The 18,539-nt window shown below is 35.1% G+C and overlaps 1 protein-coding gene and 1 non-coding gene across 2 annotated transcripts in view; one reads left to right on the forward strand and one right to left on the reverse strand.

The window, feature by feature from the left end:
* The window catches only part of LOC108744622, a 36,870-nt gene extending 20,557 nt beyond the window's left edge, over positions 1-16,313 (forward strand). The window contains exons 3-7 of the mRNA XM_025974730.1: positions 745-876; positions 4,443-4,798; positions 10,136-10,437; positions 14,003-14,223; positions 15,467-16,313. Coding sequence (XP_025830515.1) covers positions 745-876; positions 4,443-4,798; positions 10,136-10,437; positions 14,003-14,223; positions 15,467-15,798 — 1,343 coding nt within the window. The 3' untranslated portion in view covers positions 15,799-16,313. The remainder of the gene's footprint in view (positions 1-744; positions 877-4,442; positions 4,799-10,135; positions 10,438-14,002; positions 14,224-15,466) is intronic.
* Trnat-ugu lies at positions 1,345-1,417 on the reverse strand. The gene has a single exon. It is a non-coding gene; the product is annotated as a tRNA-Thr (tRNA).
* Positions 16,314-18,539: the final 2,226 nt, after the last annotated feature.

Consider the following 18,539-nt stretch of genomic DNA (forward strand, 5'->3'; position numbering starts at 1 on the left):
CCATCCGTTCTCGAGTTTTAGCGAGACTAACGAACAGCAATTCATTTTTATATATATATATTTATGCCTATAAAAATTTAATTTATAACATTGATCTCCCGATAAAGCCAAGAATGTTGGCGAAAAGTTCAGCCCATTGTTTTGTTTACAAGAATTTACCAACCAACACCCTCAATTTAATTCAACTAGTACGGTAATTACTAAAATCAACTTTATTTATGGATATATTAAAGTTTCACTGACACACTTTGATTTTTCTTAACCATAATAATGAACATGTTATTTTAGTTAATTTAATTTACAAATTATTAAGTTGTTGTAGATGTACTGAACCTGTGTATAGGAAATTAATTTATATTTTTAGGGAGTTTTGTTTTTTTTTTTGTAATTCTTTATGAACAATGATTCAAATTCAAATTCAAAACAGTAAATAATAATAACAGGTACGGGTACCTGACGTAAACTATATAACAAACACTTACCCACCACTGAAGGATAAAATTGGTTGCCTGTAAAAAAGAAAGCAATTAAAAATAAACAAAAAATAACAATACCAAATTTGTTTCTTTTTTAAAACATTCAATTTTGGTAATTTTATTATCACTAGTTATNCAAATTTTCCCTCATTAATCTGAGGTAGTTTATGGTGGTTAAAAAATTGAAAATGAATTTTCAGATTAACAGTTGGTTCATAGTAAATAAATTAACAAACATTTCACTGAAATCTCATTCCCTTTATTGCAGGATACTTTGCGGATCACTTGTCAGTGGCACAGGAAGTTAGAGGAAATTACACGGTCAAGATTAAAAATGAATCCAGAGGTTTTCACTTAAATAACCTCTCCTACGCCGGACCCATCGTTATGGGAGTTGGAGGTAACAAACTTATTTATTACAAATAGCTTCTTTTGGCTATTTATATTATATGCAAATAGAATTGGTTTTATATTTTTAATAATATAAGGACTTTCCCAGAGAAAGTATTTTGCAATAACAGAGCAATTTTGATTATCTCAGTTAGTTTTTTTATTTGTAATGAAACTATTACACATCTAAAGCAATAAAAAAAAATGTAAAATATTTATGCAACAATCGAAAGTCACCATGGTTTAATTTTCGTGTTAGCAATTCAGGCTCAAAATTTAAAAAGGTAAGAATGCTTTTTTGGCTTTGCAGTAAAAATAAGCCTTGTAGTTTGTATAAAATAATTAGCAAAACCATTGTTAAATCGAATTACAATTAATCGTAAGTTGGTTAAAAAAAATTACTCTCTTAAAGTAATTTATAAATCAATACAACAACGTTCGTGTCTAAAAAGCTGAAAAAACAAAGAAAAAAGGCGCCTGCCCCCAGAGAGATTTGAACTCTCGACCCCTGGTTTACAAGACCAGTGCTCTAACCCCTGAGCTATGGAGGCTCTCTGACTTCGAAAGGTTAAAGCGACCAATTTCTTCATCGCACTTATTCTACAATTATTAGTGTAATTTATGAACTATAAATTAGTTTCTTGAGAATTTACTATATTCCCAAAGGATAATTTCTAACAATCCAACACTTAATTTAATAACCATCATTACTTTTGTGTAATTATTTAAAAAAAAACTAATAAATGTAGATACATATGCAACCCATATTACTATTCGTCAGTTGAGTGTAAATAATTATTTTTAAAGCAAAATAAATATCTATTTACGTTTTAAAATTAATTAATAAATATGAAAAGTCGCCAATAATGTGATAAATGCTATAATATAAGTCTTTAAAACTTCAAATATTGGGGGGTTTCAAATAAAATATATACTTACATATACAAGTAATGTATTTGTCGTCATTAATTTTTAAATTCAAAAATTAATAGGAAAATTAGTTTAGTTATAATTAATGACTGCATAGTGCATAGGTCAATAAAACGTTATGTATACTAATTTAAAGATATATGAAATTTGGTGATTGTGAATATACAATCAATAACATAATAGGGATATTTGATGTTTCAAATGCATATAACACAAGAAGTATTCAAGTAAAAACTGCCTCAAAAGAAAAACATGAAACTTTTCTTAACTTAATTCATACGAAGTTAAACTTGAAATTTGAAACAGTAATAGGCCCCTACATATTATTAACCCACACATTTTGAAATAGAGTGGACCCCCGATAGTGTAAACATATTATTCGAAACATGCTAAGCCCTAAACCTTCGCTTATAGAAACGAATGTTAAAGACTGATATTTCGCTGTTGCTGTAGCGCCATTGGTTTAAATCATCGATGTCCCTATAGTCGTATCGTATTAGGTGCAGGCATGAAATTTAATTACTGATATTTTACGAATGTGTAGCTGTCTTTCAATGACTATAGGTATTTGTTCATTTAATTATAGATGTTTATCGCATAATAAATATAGCATTCGTTAATGTGAACAAATCGATTATGTAAACAACTGTTTCACATAAGAATAATTAACGTGTTAGTTTTTTTAAATTTTATATCATACGGGGTGGCATAAAGATATCATATTATTATGAGATATGAGAAAAAGAAAAACAAATTACAATTTACACAACAAAAATTACAGGGTTCAGTACAACAGTTCGATATTCTTATGGACCATTTCGAGAACTTTGAATCCCACTGAAATGTAACAGTTTACTACAATTGCAATGAAGAATTAATAATAAATAGAGTTTCAATTCCAGTGCTAGTTTTACTCAACTATTTTGCCATGGGTTTTACTAATAGGCCGTACAAGCCGCAATCTGACGAAAGAGGTTTAGGGACGGCAGGGACCTAATAGGGTAGGGGGATTAGTATAATAGGAATAGTTCACGTCAATTTCTAGTATAGCATTATCCCAATGATTTAAAAGTCGGTTTAGTTCAAGATTTAGGAATGTATAAATTTTCACTGTCACGTTTCTACTAAGTCTGACAGTGAAACTCGAATCAATATCATTATCACTCAAGTACTTAATCTCTTTATATTTTGGGAAACCAATATTTGAGCTATTTTTAACCGAACTTGGATATAGCCCTCCGTATCCCGCTTTCTACGCTCTGGTTGTAAAATTATTCTGGAGAAAGCAGCTTTCCTTGTTTAAAACAAGTGAAGAATGTGATGAATTATCAGCAGCGTTCTAACGGATAATAAACATTTTAAGAAAATCATCATCATTTACAATCAGAAGCCGGTCCTGTGCGTGAGTTGGCAACATATGTAGGTGTCTACTGAATAGTGTAGTGCGATAAAAACTCCAGCTGTTCGGATCCGTCAAATGGGAGGAGCCTAAAAACATGGCGCCGATTAGGGAAAATTTATCGTAGTTCCTATAGTGTACCGTGCAATTTCCAAGTTTTTAAATTACGATAAAATGATAAGTATTGACACAATATGTGATTGGGCTGACACAAAGCCTCGGAAAGGAAATTTCGTTGAAGGTGAGCGTGTTTTTAATGCCAATCACATTATAAAATTCGGAAATAACAAATCCGGAAGCTAGCCTTCAAATTCCGTCAAGTTTACTGCCTACTTTTTACAAACTTCGGATTTAAAAAGTGATTCACGTTATATAATTGGTGAGGTGATTCTGGGTGATTTAAGCAATATCATATCAATGACTTGCACGTGCAAAGCCGATTTAAGAGAACGTTGCAAACACATTATTGCAACTTTGTTGTATTGCAGCAGGTAGGTTCTTAACCTCAAAATACTTATATCGTATCATTAGAATTGTGTTAAATCAATTACACAGGAATAAATAATTTCTCACTTTATAATTTTAGTATGATTCTAGTTTTAAATATTAAGGTTATGGCTGATGGTAAATACTTGCTGAAATATAATCATGTGCATTAAAATGACGTGAACAAATTTTTATTCCGGAATTCACTTCTTTGATACCTACTGCTTTCATCCAAGCTTCTATTAGTTTACTTTTTTCTCTAATTTTCCGAATATATTTTTTACATATATGAAACGGTTAGTTTTTATTGGAAAGTAATTAATGTAGGTGAAGAGGAGAATGTATACATTTCCGACTATTTATCGGACGTCTAAGATAAACGTAAAAAATTAAGTACTTTAGACCAATTGTAAATATCCTTTTGGTAACTAACATGTTTCAATTTTATGGGACGGACCCCTTAGGCAAACCTGCCCCTCCGACCCCTCATATTTATCAATATTTAAATAGAGTCTATTACATAAAGACCAAATAGTCAGATCCCTTTGCAGTTTCAGTTGATCCGTAAGTGTCAGAAGTTTTTTAAATAAATTTAGATATGTTATTCTCAAAAATCAGAACTTCTACGTATCTCAAACATAGAGTAATGTCATTTATAAAGAATCTAAATTATATAGGGTCAATATGCGACCCCTGAGTCACTCTAAACGGTTCCGGGAGGTCACCCTTTATCCTTACAATCTGCTCAATATTGTTTACAGGCTTCATTGTGGTCGCAGCATGCGTCATGACGTTTGAAGCGAGAGATTCGGCGGCCAAAGTGGTGCCGGCTCGTTTAAAGGTAAGCTCAGGACCACCGGGTGCTCCTCTGTGTGGACGCAATACCTCGTATATCGAACACACGACCCTTAGAACAGCAGGTTCGCAAACGATGGCGACTCAACATCAATACCACTGTCTACATTCTCATCAGCATTCCTCCGTGCAGCATGTCCATTCTCATCACGACGCCGAAAGACGTGCCCTGACGCATTCCTTCTTACAGTTCTCCCGAGGGCTCGTCTTGGATACCGTCAACCAACAACCGATCAAGAAATCAAACCTCATCGTACAACAGGTAGGAATTTCCTTCTGCATTTATCTACAGGCAGTGATCAAAAGTAGCGAGCAGACTGCTGTTGGTATCGTCGTACTTTTTTTGAAAATTAGTCCTTAGCAAGGCTAACTCAATTGTCAGAAATTAATTTCGGCTTTCGCGGCCATCGTTGGCATAACTATTTATTTTTGGGATTTGTGGCTATCGGCAAACAAGTAGAAGTTAAAATCTTCAATCTATCAGCCTAGAAAGAAGAGATCCTGAAGACATCTTCAAGACGACTAGGTCCAAACGGGTCGACGATATGTTAGGGATTCATTATCATCATAAGGTCGTCAGTCCTAAGACTAGGTCTGCCTCTACCCCATCTAACTTCCGTTTCTGCCTCTAATATGTCTCTAACTAGACCTTCATGCCCGAGAAGGTGTCCTACCAACCTATCTCGTCTATTTCTTATTGACTTCCATAGAGTCCTCCGTTCTCCTATTCTTTCTAATATCTCTTCATTTCGAACCTTCTCTATCTACGGTATCCTCATCATTCGCCGGTAAAACCACATTTCGAGCGATTATAACCATTATAACCATGTTTCGCATCTGTACAAACTTACACCTTTAACAACCCTTTTCGAATTTCTAAATTAACCGTTCGCGAGCATAGAAGTGACTTCTTTTCATTGAAGGCGACTCGACCATGTCCTATCTTATGCTTTACATCCCTGCTACTCCTTCCGTCCTGAGATACCTAAAATCGGCCGCTTCTTCTAATTTTTCGTCTCTTATCTTTATATTCGCTCTTTCCCTACTTTTTCTTCCCTTCAGAAACAAATTTCTTCAAGTTTCGAAACAGATAGAAGTCTGAGGGTGCCAAATAGGGAAAATTGGGGTAATGACCAAACAAATAGTGTCCAAAACCCCATCACCAACGTGCTTTTATGTGCAGGTATGCTATCCTGGTGTAAGATGTTTCTTTTTCTTATTTAAATCAGACCTCTTCTCGCCAGTTTCGGCATTCAGCTAGTCAAGATGGTTAGAGTAACATTCGCCTGTAATGGTTCGGCTTTTTTCAAGGTTCAAATCAATTAACAGGATCCCAAAATACGCTGGCCATAACCTTTCCAGCTGATGCGATCTATTTCAGTTTCTTTGACGCAAAACCACTGGCTTCCGTCCACTGCTTGGGCTGCTGTTTCGCTTCTGGCGTGTAGTGGTGCACCAATGTCTCATCCATGGTGAAAAATCGCCGTACAAAATCGGTCAGATCCCTATTGAATCTATCCAAACATTGCTGCGATTTTCTTTCAATCAATCGGCATTCAGCAAATGGGGCACCCATTTAACACACTCGCACTCTACCGATATCTTCAGATCCTCAGCTACTTCACTCAGTTTCATTCGCCCATCATCCAATACAATATCATGCACTTTTTTAATGGTTTGAAGTGTGGTGACCGTTTTTGGTCGTTATTCACGTACATTGGAACAGACAAAAATCGAAGACGAGCCAAAACACGTTCAAGCAAAACAGCTGTTAAAAATTAACTGAACATTCAACATGGCCAAACTTGTAGGTATAAGTGAGAGACATGAGTACCAACATAACGCCACAAAAAAAAATCGAAAATCTATATACCTATATAAAAATGAATGTTTGTCTGTATGTCCTTTATATAGGAAAGTCAACAAATATTTTATTAAATTATATATTGACCGTTCTGGTCCAACACCTTTTGCCATCTTTCTGGTAGTAGCATAATTCCACGCTCATAAAATTTTTGGTCTTTGCTGGCAAAAAACTGATCGAGGAGGTTTTTGACCTCCTCATTTGAGGTGAAGGTTTTACCGTCTAAAAAATTTTGGAGTGACCGGAACAAATAATAATCCGATGGTGCCAGGTCTGGAGAATATGGTGGGTGTAGCATTGTATCCCATTCAAGCTGTAAAAGCTTTTGGCGAGTGACCAAACTTGTGTGAGGTCTCGCGTTGTCTTGGTGAAACACTACACCTTTCCTGTTGATTAGTTCTGACCTTTTCTGTTGAAGTGCATCATTCAGTTTGTCCAGCTGATGACAGTAGACTTCCGAATTAATCGTTGTGTTATCCGGTAAAAGCTAAAAAAAAACGATTCCTTTAAAATCCCACCAAACAGACAGCATCACCTTTTTTTGGTGAATATCGGCTTTGGAAATGGTTTGAGCCGGTTCATCTTTTTTGCTCCATGACCTCTTGCGTTTGACGTTGTTGTATACAACCCATTTTTCGTCCCCAGTGATGATGCGCTTCAAAAACGGATCATTTTCGTGACGTTTGAGAAGCGAATCGCAGACGTCAATGCGGCGACACAGATTTCTCTCTGTGAGAACATGGGGAACCCATACATCGAGCTTCGAGGATAATCCCAGGCCTTTCAAGTGGTCATAAACTGTTGAATTTGATAAATTTAACCTCAATCCGATCTCACGTGTTGTTATTCGCCGGTTCACATCAACTAATGCCTTTATCGCGTCTTTATCAGCTTCAACCGGCCTTCCCGAACGTGGTGCATCTTCGACATCAAAATTGCCGGATCGAAATTTAGCGAACCAGTTCTGGCACTGGCGTACTGTCAACACACCTTCTCCATACACATCAGTCAATTTCTTTCTGGCTTGAACAGCATTTTTACCCTTTCTGTAGTAAAACAGTAAGATATGTCGAAAATGCTGCTTATCGCTCTCCATATTTAAAAGGGCACCAACCAAAAACTACTGCGTAGAATTAATTGGAATTTTTCACACACAAGCCTTGCTATATGAGCTCTCAAAGCATATAACAATTATACGGATTAATGTGAAGTTGGGTACAAAAGAATACAATTAAATCCTCTGTCGGGAAAGAACGAAACGACTTTCCGAACAACCCTATAGAATCGTAAACTATGCATTTGATCATGCGATGATCTTTAGCAAAGTTTCCCACGGCACTTCAATATATATCGAATTGAAACAAAACGCTGAAATGTCACAATTTTTTCGAAATGAACAAAATCAATGAAATTTGAAATGAGTCAAAATGAATTGAATATTTCTGTAATGTCTTTTTTTCAAATTTATTTTAGTTGGTGGCGTAGTAACGCGCGCAGGGTACAGCTAGTCGAATATATATACAAACAGACCTCGTATAGAATAATTATTCTATATTCATACGTCTTATCGTACTATTTTGTATTACATATATGTATTACCGTTGAAAATTGAAAAGTGTTGAAAAAATGCAACAACGTCGAATGCTCTCGCTCGCTTGCTATGTTGTACGTGTTAAAACATTGTTGCAAGGCAAGCCCTTGAAAATTGCTGGTATTTTGCTGACGAGACATTTTTGAAGGTAACAACCCCGTGCGGAAGGTGGATGACAAAAGAAGTGGTTCTTCTGTCGGATAGGATAAAGGATGAAAAAAGAAATAATAATAATAATAATAATAGTACGCTGTGCGATGTCGAAGAACCCATGTCATCCATTAACAGGGTGTTGAAAATGTTGCGGAGGGTGGCTTTAAAATGAAAACAAAAGAAGCATGCAAGCGTATTTAGGTAACACTATCACAATAACAGGAATCCACAATAATAAGTTTCGCGATATTGCAAAAGATCTAATTGCAATTAGTAGTCGAAACAACAAATACGAGAAACTGAAGACAAAGATCTTATGCGTTATCTACCATTGCGAATATTTTCCATTAACAATGGAAATATTTTCCATTAACCATTACTACTGTATAAAAGGTATTTTATTCAATAACAGAAACTACATTACACTTAGAACAAGATAAAAGGTAAAATCTTTCGATTACTCATGCAAAAAGTAATTGATAATGTAAATTATTCACATTAATATTTTTGCAACCCTGATGGTATTATCGTAGAGGAGAAGTAAAATAAGAAAATGCTATTAGTTAAGAAATTACATTCCTAAAAACATTGTTGTTTATAAAAAACAAAAATCGACCTATTTCGTCCTACTTGCTCACGATTTTACAGTTGTAAATGATCTGTCAAGATCTTTTCCATATTAAACTGCATTCAAGATAATTTTTAGAAATTCTGCATCAATAGTTTAGAAATAAAAGTAATTGAAGGACTAAAATAAAAAAAAGCATCATAATTTCTGGTATTGGAAAATCAGTTCCAGGTCCCTATGGAAAATTTCGTTTTAGTAGGCATGTAAATAAATAATGGTATTTATTCACATTAATAGTTACTTTTGCAATGGCTAATGTGCAAATTTACATTACCGTTACTTTTTAATCTGTATATTGATCAGGCGATAAACTTCATTAAAAACAGGATAACTTTAGAGATAGATATACAGGGGCAAAATATTAGAATGCTTAGATTTGTAAGTGATATGAAAGCGATATTGATAAAATAATATATAATAATAAAATATTGGTATACAAGGGAAGAAAAAGTAGGAAGAAAGAGAATAGAAAGAAAGGAGACAAAAACTTAGAAGAAGTCGCTGACTTTCGGTATTTAAGAAATTGCATAATTCAGGATAGAAGAAGCAGTAGAGATATGAAATAAAGGATAGCGCAGGGTAGTCACCTTTAACAAAAAGAAGTCACTACTAGGTCTCCGGCCGAATAATTCGAAAAATACTGTTGAAAGTGTACGTTTGGAGCATGGCTCTGAACGGGTGCGAAACGTGGACAGTGGGCGCGGAGAAAAAGAAACGGTTAAAAGCGAACGTTGAAACAGATCAGAGAATAACAAGAAATAGGCGAGATGAGTTGGTAGAACACCTTCCCAGACACGAAGGGGTAGTTAGATATATTAAAAGCAGAAACAGGAGTTACGAGGAGTAGAGGTAGACCTAGGTTAGATTACTGATCTCAAATAGTGAAGAAGGTGGGATACTCTAGGATTAGCTCAGGATAGGAAAAGGTGAAGGTGCCCAACCAGTCTTAGGACTGACGACCCTAAAAGGATGATGATGATGATTACTTTTTATATTGAGTAAGAAATTTACATTAGCCATTAGGTACATTTATAATGGGTAATGGAAATATTTTCCATTAAACCCTACTTTTGTAATGAATATTAATTATTTATATTAACTGTTATTTTTGTAATTGTTAATATAAAAAATATTAATTAACTATTACTTTTATGTCGAAGAATTTAAAATGATTCCTATTAAACGTCACTTATGTAATTAGTAATGATATAAACTTACATTGACAAATACTCTTGTAATGAGTAGTGTAGGCATTTATACTGACCGTTCCGTTTAATTATTTACAGTAATTCTCAGTTTTTTGTCACAGAAATTATGATTTTACCTAATACCAGCAATGTTAAATTAATTCGTTGCGTTCCAGTTTTCAGTTAATAAAAGTCCATCGGCTCCTAACCTGATGCAGGAGAATAACGGAGATAGTGTGGGTGGAATTGAATCAGGCAGCGGCGGCGACAGAGGCGTTAATGTCGGGGGTGGTAGATGCGGCGACGGCGCCGCCAACGTGGGCGATTTGCTCAAACGATCGCCTCTCGATGAGAAGCGCCCAAGGTTTCACCATCACGAGGGCAACAGGCGTAATCCGGCAGCCTGTTCGACGCTCCTTGCGCGTCCTGGTCTTCAACGACACGCGCTTTCCGTTGACGAGACGGCTCAAACATTCCGGTGAGTAGAAGTAAGATTATGTTTCACGGAGATTTACGATTCAATTATGTTCATCTACATACTTACAGTCCAACCTTCCTAACCCACCCCTCCTAAATGTAGTCAATTATGTATGTTCGAGTTGGGGGAAATTTCGCTTACCGTCAAACATTTAAAAATTTGTTTCGATGACATTTAGAACATTTAGCTTAACTTCCCGTACGTCAAAAATCTTAACTAGAATTGTACAGAGGAAAACGGAAAAAAGGACAGAAGAACTATTAGGGGAAGATCAATTTGGGTATAGAAATAATAGAGGAACGCAGGAGGCCATTCTAGCTTTACGGGTACCAATAGAGAAAACGATAGAAAAGGGAAAGAGTGCGTACATAGGGTTTGTAGATTTACAAAAAGCTTTTGACAATGTTAAATGGGAAAAGATGTTAAATATACTTAAAAATGTAGGGATGAGATAGAAGAGTGATATTTCGTTTGTATAAAGAGCAACAGGCAATTATAGAGCTGGGGTTGCAAGTAGTAAATATTAGGAAGGGAGTTAGACAGGGATGCACACTGTCACACCTACTTTTAATCTATACATCGAAGATGCGATCAACATTATAGACAGTACAACTGTAGGGATAGATATACAGGGACAAACGATTAGTATGCTTAGATTTGCAAATTATATAGCGGTATTAGCATCTAGCAAGGACGAGTTAGAGATAGCTTTAAATAAAATGGAAGCGATATTGACGAGTTAGAGATAGATTTAAATAAAATGGAAGCGATATTGACGAGTTAGAGATAGATTTAAATAAAATGGAAGCGATATTGACGAGTTAGAGATAGATTTAAATAAAATGGAAGCGATATTGACAAAACAGTACTGTATGGAAATAAATTAAAGTAAAACAAAAATGCTGGTATACAAGGAAAGATAAAACAGGGAAAGAGCGAATATAAAGATAGGAGATAAAAAATCAGAAGAAGTGGCTGATTTTAGGTAGGTATCTAGGAAGTTAGATAAGTCAGGACGGAAGGAGTAGTAGGGATATAAAGCAGAGTATAGCGCAGTATCGAGTCGCCTTCACTAAAAAGAAATCACTTCTATGCTCGCGAACGGTTAATTTAGAAATTCGAAAAAGATTTTTAAAGGTGTATGTTTGAAGCGCGGCGCTCTACGGGTGCGAAACATGGACGGTGAGCGCTGCGGAAAAGAAAATGTTAGAAGCGTTCGAAATGCGGTGTTACAGGTGAATGATGAGGATACCCTGGATAGAGAAAGTTGGAAATGAAGAAGTATTAGAAGGAATAGGAGAACAGAGGACTCTACAGAAGTCAATAAGAAATTGGCGAGATAGGTTGGTAGGCACCTTCTCAGGCATAAAAGTCTAGTCAGAGACATATTAGAGGTAGAAACGGGAGTTAGGAGGACTAGAAGTAGATCAAGATTAGATTACTGTTCGCAAATAGTTAAGGATGTGGGGTGATCTAGTTTAACGGAAATGCGAAGATTAGCTCAGGATAGGAAAGAGTGGAGTCTTACGATTTCATTAAGATTTTCTGCATGAAATAAATAAAGAATCCTACATTGTTCGAAAGTGTTATAACAATCTTCATATTGGCAGCGGCCTGAAGAGTCAAGACCAAAAAAAAAATCAACAAGTTCACTGAAACGTGAAGCTTTGGCTAGCTGATGTATTTTTTAATTTAACTGACAACAGGGAAAACTAATAAAAATACATTTTTAGTCCATTGTAACATGTAGGAAATCTAAAAATACAAGTGTAAGGGGAAACAAACTGGGAATATTGTTATTTATATAGGGAAAGCAAGAGAAACAAAACGAACAAAGAATTTGGTTCTTTGAGAACTAATCAATTACCTCAACATTTATTTGTCTGCGCCAATTTTGTTACTTCCGGTTAACTGATATCAAAACACAGGTGTTTTTTTTTTGCTTTTTTATACGACATCAAAGAAAGTTAAAAATATTTTGTGTGGGATTCGCTTTTTTTGGGCAATTACTCTGTTACCATTTAATATAAATACATCTATATGAAAAAGAAAAGTGGAAAAAACAAGGTAACTAAATATGGATATAAATATAAACATTAGAAAAGAATAACTTAAAGTCCCCGATTTTCAAAGCTAGATACCGCAGGAAATGGTGAACAGTTCTTGCTGTTTTATAAATAAAACTAATTCAAATCAATTACGCCTCTGTACAGTATACATCAGAGATCAGGATCAGGATTAGCATCAGCACTGCATAGTTTGGAACAATAGCTAGCAACGTAGCAGTTACCGTTCGTGTTCACTGTTTTGTGCAAAAGAACAATTCCGTTCTCCCCTTGCTTAGACTGACAGGCAGTGAAGCAGAGTTACTGTTTTACAAGTACTTTTAGCAAAGCTTACGTTTAAGTGCTTTTCTCGTATTGCCTCGTGTGCTTTTTGCTATGAATGTACGTATACGTTGTGTTTAATTTACTTCGCTTCCAAATGGTTATACAATGTACGGTCGCCCGGTCCCAGTTACATTCTCTTTACCGCCAGAAAATAATGGTCGATACACGTACAATAATTGTGCTTATTGTATATATTACTTTTGTATATATACGTAAAACACACAACGTTCCGAAAAGATAAATGGAACCATCTAATCCAAGTCCACAGATGCATAGTAATTGCTGCGCGAAAAAATGGTACCCATGGGTACTAGAAAAAAAGTTGCACATAATGATTTATGTATCTGAAATAAGTTCAGCGTTTTGGAGAATGTCGACCAAATCAATAAGAAATTGCATGGTGAGTACATCAGCGTTGTAAAGGGGCAAAAGAGTTTGTAAGAAAAAACCATGACAAATTACAATCCGAAGCCGACCCTGGGCGTAATTTACCAACGTGTGTAACACCAAATCTTCGAATACAGCAAATTACGATAAGGACTGAACAGTTACACATTAATGTAACATAAACAGTTAGTTGTCCAACACGTAAAGAAAACAATCCTCAAGGCGTCTACCAAAATTACTTCTAAAAATAATACACGCGCTGTTTCATTTGCGTAACCTCATACAAAGAAGTCCGGACTACTAGGGATATAAACATCACCATATGGAAAAAATTGGGATAGATAGCACTTTCTTGCCGAAACCATTACAAAACTGCTTCCGGTTAAAATCTGTTTGTTGCAAGACTTGTTGTAGACTTTAAATGACATAGCTCACAATACTAATAAGAATTGTTCTACAGTTATATACTGACCTAGTACCGATGACTGAGACTGCAAGTTACCAACTGATTGAATGCGGCGTCACGTTGTCGTATTTCTCTGCGTGATTCACCAGGGTCGGACTATTCTTTTAAATATGTTTTTCTCGAAAACATTCGTACTCGCAAATATTCACATAAATTTCTTGTTTTATAAAGTTTTATCACTTTATGTAAGCTCCGCATTATTTTACTTACACACTGTCTACGACATCGCGTAAGTGATGTAGAACGATATTTCATTTGGCGGCATGCATATTGAAAGCCACAAAATATCCTCGAAATAATGAGTCTTCCGATTTCAATTTAGAAACGATTTACAACCGGATGCCGGTAGCCAGGGTTCAATGGCATTGGATCTGCATCTGGAGTGTCCTGTTACGTTAAGGGTGAGAGACCGTAGACGAAACCCTCTCCGGAGACAGCAAAGAGTTGACGAAGAAGACCGTTCGAACGACAACTCTCGAAGAAGTTCACATTCATGCTCACCAAGACTACCGTCGAGACACGTGAGAGAATCAGGAGTCATAGGTAATTAACAAGATACAAGATTTCAACTTAAACGTTAATTTACCCATGCACTAATGTAACGAATCTTCTAGTAATCATCTATTTGTTTAACAGTTATTTATTTACACAAAAACACTAAATAGACACTTGAATTACTCTTATTTACATTTTTCGCTTTGTTTATTTGAATTACCGGTCACTTCTTCATATATACCAACTGACACCAGCTGTCACTCAGAGGCCTATTTAAATTGCTAAGACTTTTCATTTTTCCGGAAGATTCTCGAAATTCTTTTGTTATTGCGCGTCGTGTATGTCATCCATAATCATTATGTCGACGTTTTCGGAATTGCTTATACACAACCAGAGGCGTTTACACAGTACACAACCAATATATTTATTGATTTTATAACATACATGCTTTTATATGTAACATTAATATTATAAAGAAGCAAATTTGTTTGTATGTACGGAGTAATCTTTGAAACTACTACACCGATTCTAAAAATTTTTCAACTAATAGACATCTAAACTATCCCTGAGTAATACAGGCTATGTTTTATTTAAATTTTCTATCGGCGTGCGCTGACCAATTGATTGGAAGATACAAAGAAGCCTGGATGTGTTATAATAATTATCTTCTTGACCGAATTAGTCATTAATATTTGCATTTTAAAAATATATTAGAGTATTGATACTTGGTTAATTGGTGTTGGTATGAAGGGAAACGTTTCAAACACTGTCATAAATGTTTATAATCAAAGTCCAATTTTTGTTTACTGTATAGTGACTATTACTGGCAATGAAAAATAATATAAAGGTAATTTTTCAAACGGACTGTTTTTTTAAATACAGTGCGCCCTTTTCTTCCGTAATGTCGATTGTTCCAATTTAGAAACTACTTATTTCTAGTTATTAGATCTATTCACTAGTCTCAAAAAGTCCGAGAATCTTACGATTTTTCAATAAAACGAGAGAGAAATTAAATCTTGCAGCACTTCTTTTATTGTATCGAAGTATGTACTTAATGTAATTTCAGCTGGTACATCGCGAGCCATTCTCAACAACTACTCAGTTCATCAGAAAATTCCCATTTCAAAAGTACCTATTTTCTTTTTATTTTTTCTCGATTTTAGAGGACAATGAGCGACATGGATTGTAACCATACATAAGTTTCCTTTGATGTCTCAAATTTATCGTTTTTTGTCTTTGTAATGAGCAATTGTACAGTCCACTTACTGTATAACGATTTTTTTATCTACAGGGGGTTCGGTTCACCAACTCCCTACCACCACAACTACAACTACCAATACTGGCACCCCTCAAAAGAACCACAGACGAAGTTCCAACGCATCGGATTGCAGTCACAGGTCTCGTTCACGTAGAAGAGACACTACACGCCAAAGAGGTCGCCTCGAACGCGCTATCAGTTCCGATTCCCGTTTGACGGGAGCCATTCCCAAATGTCAACATCGTCACCGACATCCTTATTTCACGTCTCAAACTTCGTCTGAACAGGAACCGGGAGAATCCAAGTCCGATACCGATCTCCATCACGCGAACGTTGTGACACATGTTAGTGTTCATAAAGCGTAAGCAATATCACAATGTTAACAGGTCTTCTTTCGTTAAGTAGGTCTAGTTTTCTACAATACATGTAGGTAATGTATGAGGAAGTCTAAACGACTATTCGACGATTTTATACTGCATTATGGACTTAAATTGTTTCTGATGATGGTCATAGTCTAGAGCCTAAGCTTGCCAAATAATAATTCAGATTTAACGGAAAACAGAGCCCAAAGCATGTATATCGATTACCTTCGGCTTCTCAGTAATTCGCAGTCACATTTTAATTTATATTAAAACTGATATTTCAACACGTCGAAAAACCTATTTATGCAGTTTTGGTCGAAACGTTGTCTTAAAGTGATTAAAATACATAATTTGAATCTTGTATGTTTTGAGAAATTACGAAAATAATCAAAGCTGAATAGATATTTTCGCCGATTTTCGATTTTCTAGAAGTTAGATAAGTCAGGATGGAAGGAGCAGTGGAGATATAAAACAGGGGATAACGAAGGGTCGAATCGCTTTCAACAACAAGAAGTGTGCTCGCGAACGGTTAAGTTAGAAATTTAAAAAAGATTGTTAAAGATGTATGTATGAAGCGTGGCGCTCTACGGGTGCGAAACATGGACGGTGCGTGCGGCGGAAAAAAAACGGTTAGAAGCGTTAGAAATGTGGTGTTACAGGTGAATGATGAGGATACCCTGGATAGAGAAAGTTAGGTTAGAAAGAATAGGAGAACAAACTACGAAAGCCAATAAAAAATAGGCTAGATAGGTTGGTAGGACACCTTCTCAGGCGTAAAGGGCTAGTCAGAGATATATCAGAAGCAGAAACAGGAGTTAAGAGGAGTAGAGGTAGACCTAGATTAGATTACTGTTTACAAATAGTTAGGAATGTGGGTTGTTCTAGTTCCAGGGAAAAGCGAAGATTAGCTCAGGATAAGAAACAGTGAAGATTCGTGTCCAACCAGTCTTAGGACCAACGACCTTATGATGACGATGATTAATAGACATTTATTGGGATGAGTGTATTGACACATTGTGACTTAAAAAGCCTACCTTGAAAAAACATCAAACAGGAGGCGAAACATCGGTGTAGGTTTTATTCCAGTAAATCGTTTCACGTCCTTATTCAGCTTTGATTACTTTCATTAGTCATTAATAGGAGAAAATGGAAAATCTTAATAAAATTATTGTTGTCTAAAAATTTGATAAATATGCAGCACATTACGTTGAACCTTTTAGAAAAAAGACTATCCTATCAATCATCGATTTTTCAAAAAAATATCGGTAAAACTTCTTTAAGCATTATTAGAAAACCTTAATTTATGATTTCAAGATTCTGAAAATAAATCTGTGGTCTTAATTCTTATAATTATTGGCGCGTTAAAATCCAGACACTAAAAATTAAAAGATTTCTAGACCTTACAAGTAGCAGAGAATTGTTAGTTTTCAAATTAGAAAACACATAAAAAAAAAAAAAAAAAAAAGAACTCCAGACTGCATAATAAAAGTCACAAAAAGAATGATATAATTCAAATACGGGTATTACAACTACAAACATTTATTAAGTGTCTAATTATTTCTGAAAAAAAAATTGGTCAGTTTTCACAATTTGTATGATGTATCTGTTGGTATCACAAACGTTAGTATTTTTGAACTCTTTATGTACAATACCTGTGTAAATTCACCGTGTGTAGAAATTAAACAGATAAAATTGTAATAATTAAAAGACTGACAGATGATATTCTGGACATGGACTTTTGACATTTCGAAATCCTCCTGTGATAACAGGAATGTATTGTATGTATGTATGTGTATGTGTATGTAGGTATATTACTAGAAACATGTTACTAAAGTCTGCATTGAGCAATTATAAATTTGTATACATATACAGGGTGGTTTATAAAAATAGAACAAGACATGTTGTTTAGATTTTCAGATTTAGTAGCACTTAGTATATATTTACAAAGTGTACCTGAGTTGAATTATAATTTTAATGTCACCTGCACCACCCTGTACATTCTATTTATGAAAATCATTTTTAAAATTTTGTAACACGCTTACACACTTACTCGAATATTTGTAAGCGTATTGCATAGTAGATATTTTTTATAGTGTCAATAATGACTTAATGCCACTACGTTGAAAGTCAGTCGATATATTCACCGTTCACGTAAGTGCGGCGGATTTCATATTTTATTAAATTAAAAAAAAAGCTACTGTATCGGCTGAGTATTGAAGCCGGTCCCGCCTGCATAGCAGCCAACTGTCGATATCACTAGGCCATTTACTGATCTATGATCGTTGTAGATATATAAATAAAATAATCGATTAAAAAACGGCGGATTTTCAACTTGTAGTGACATTAAGATCGCCGTCATGACGGACAATTCTGCCAGAGGACGTTTAATCATTTTCATTTTTATATCCAATTAAATCAGAAAATATAGATACACAAGCCCTGCCTCAATGGAGTTATATGATCGAGGTCTAGGTACATTTTGTGCATTCATTTCATAATATAAAAAAAACACTGTTTTAAAATTAACTATACTGTTTTAAAACAAATGGTGGTACCTTATAAGTACATGCCTTGTGTCCGTTCAATGTTTAACTGCATTGACTATCGCATTTTTATAAATATATAAAAACAGAGACGTATGTTATAAATGTTGTTATATCTTGTTGTTCCACTAATATGTACATACTTATAAAAACAAATGCAGGTGTGTAGAATCGACTCAAACAATCGATTAATTCAATATT

This window comes from Agrilus planipennis, unplaced genomic scaffold, assembly GCF_000699045.2.
Source record: "Agrilus planipennis isolate EAB-ADULT unplaced genomic scaffold, Apla_2.0 scaffold16, whole genome shotgun sequence".
NCBI lineage: Eukaryota > Metazoa > Arthropoda > Insecta > Coleoptera > Buprestidae > Agrilus > Agrilus planipennis.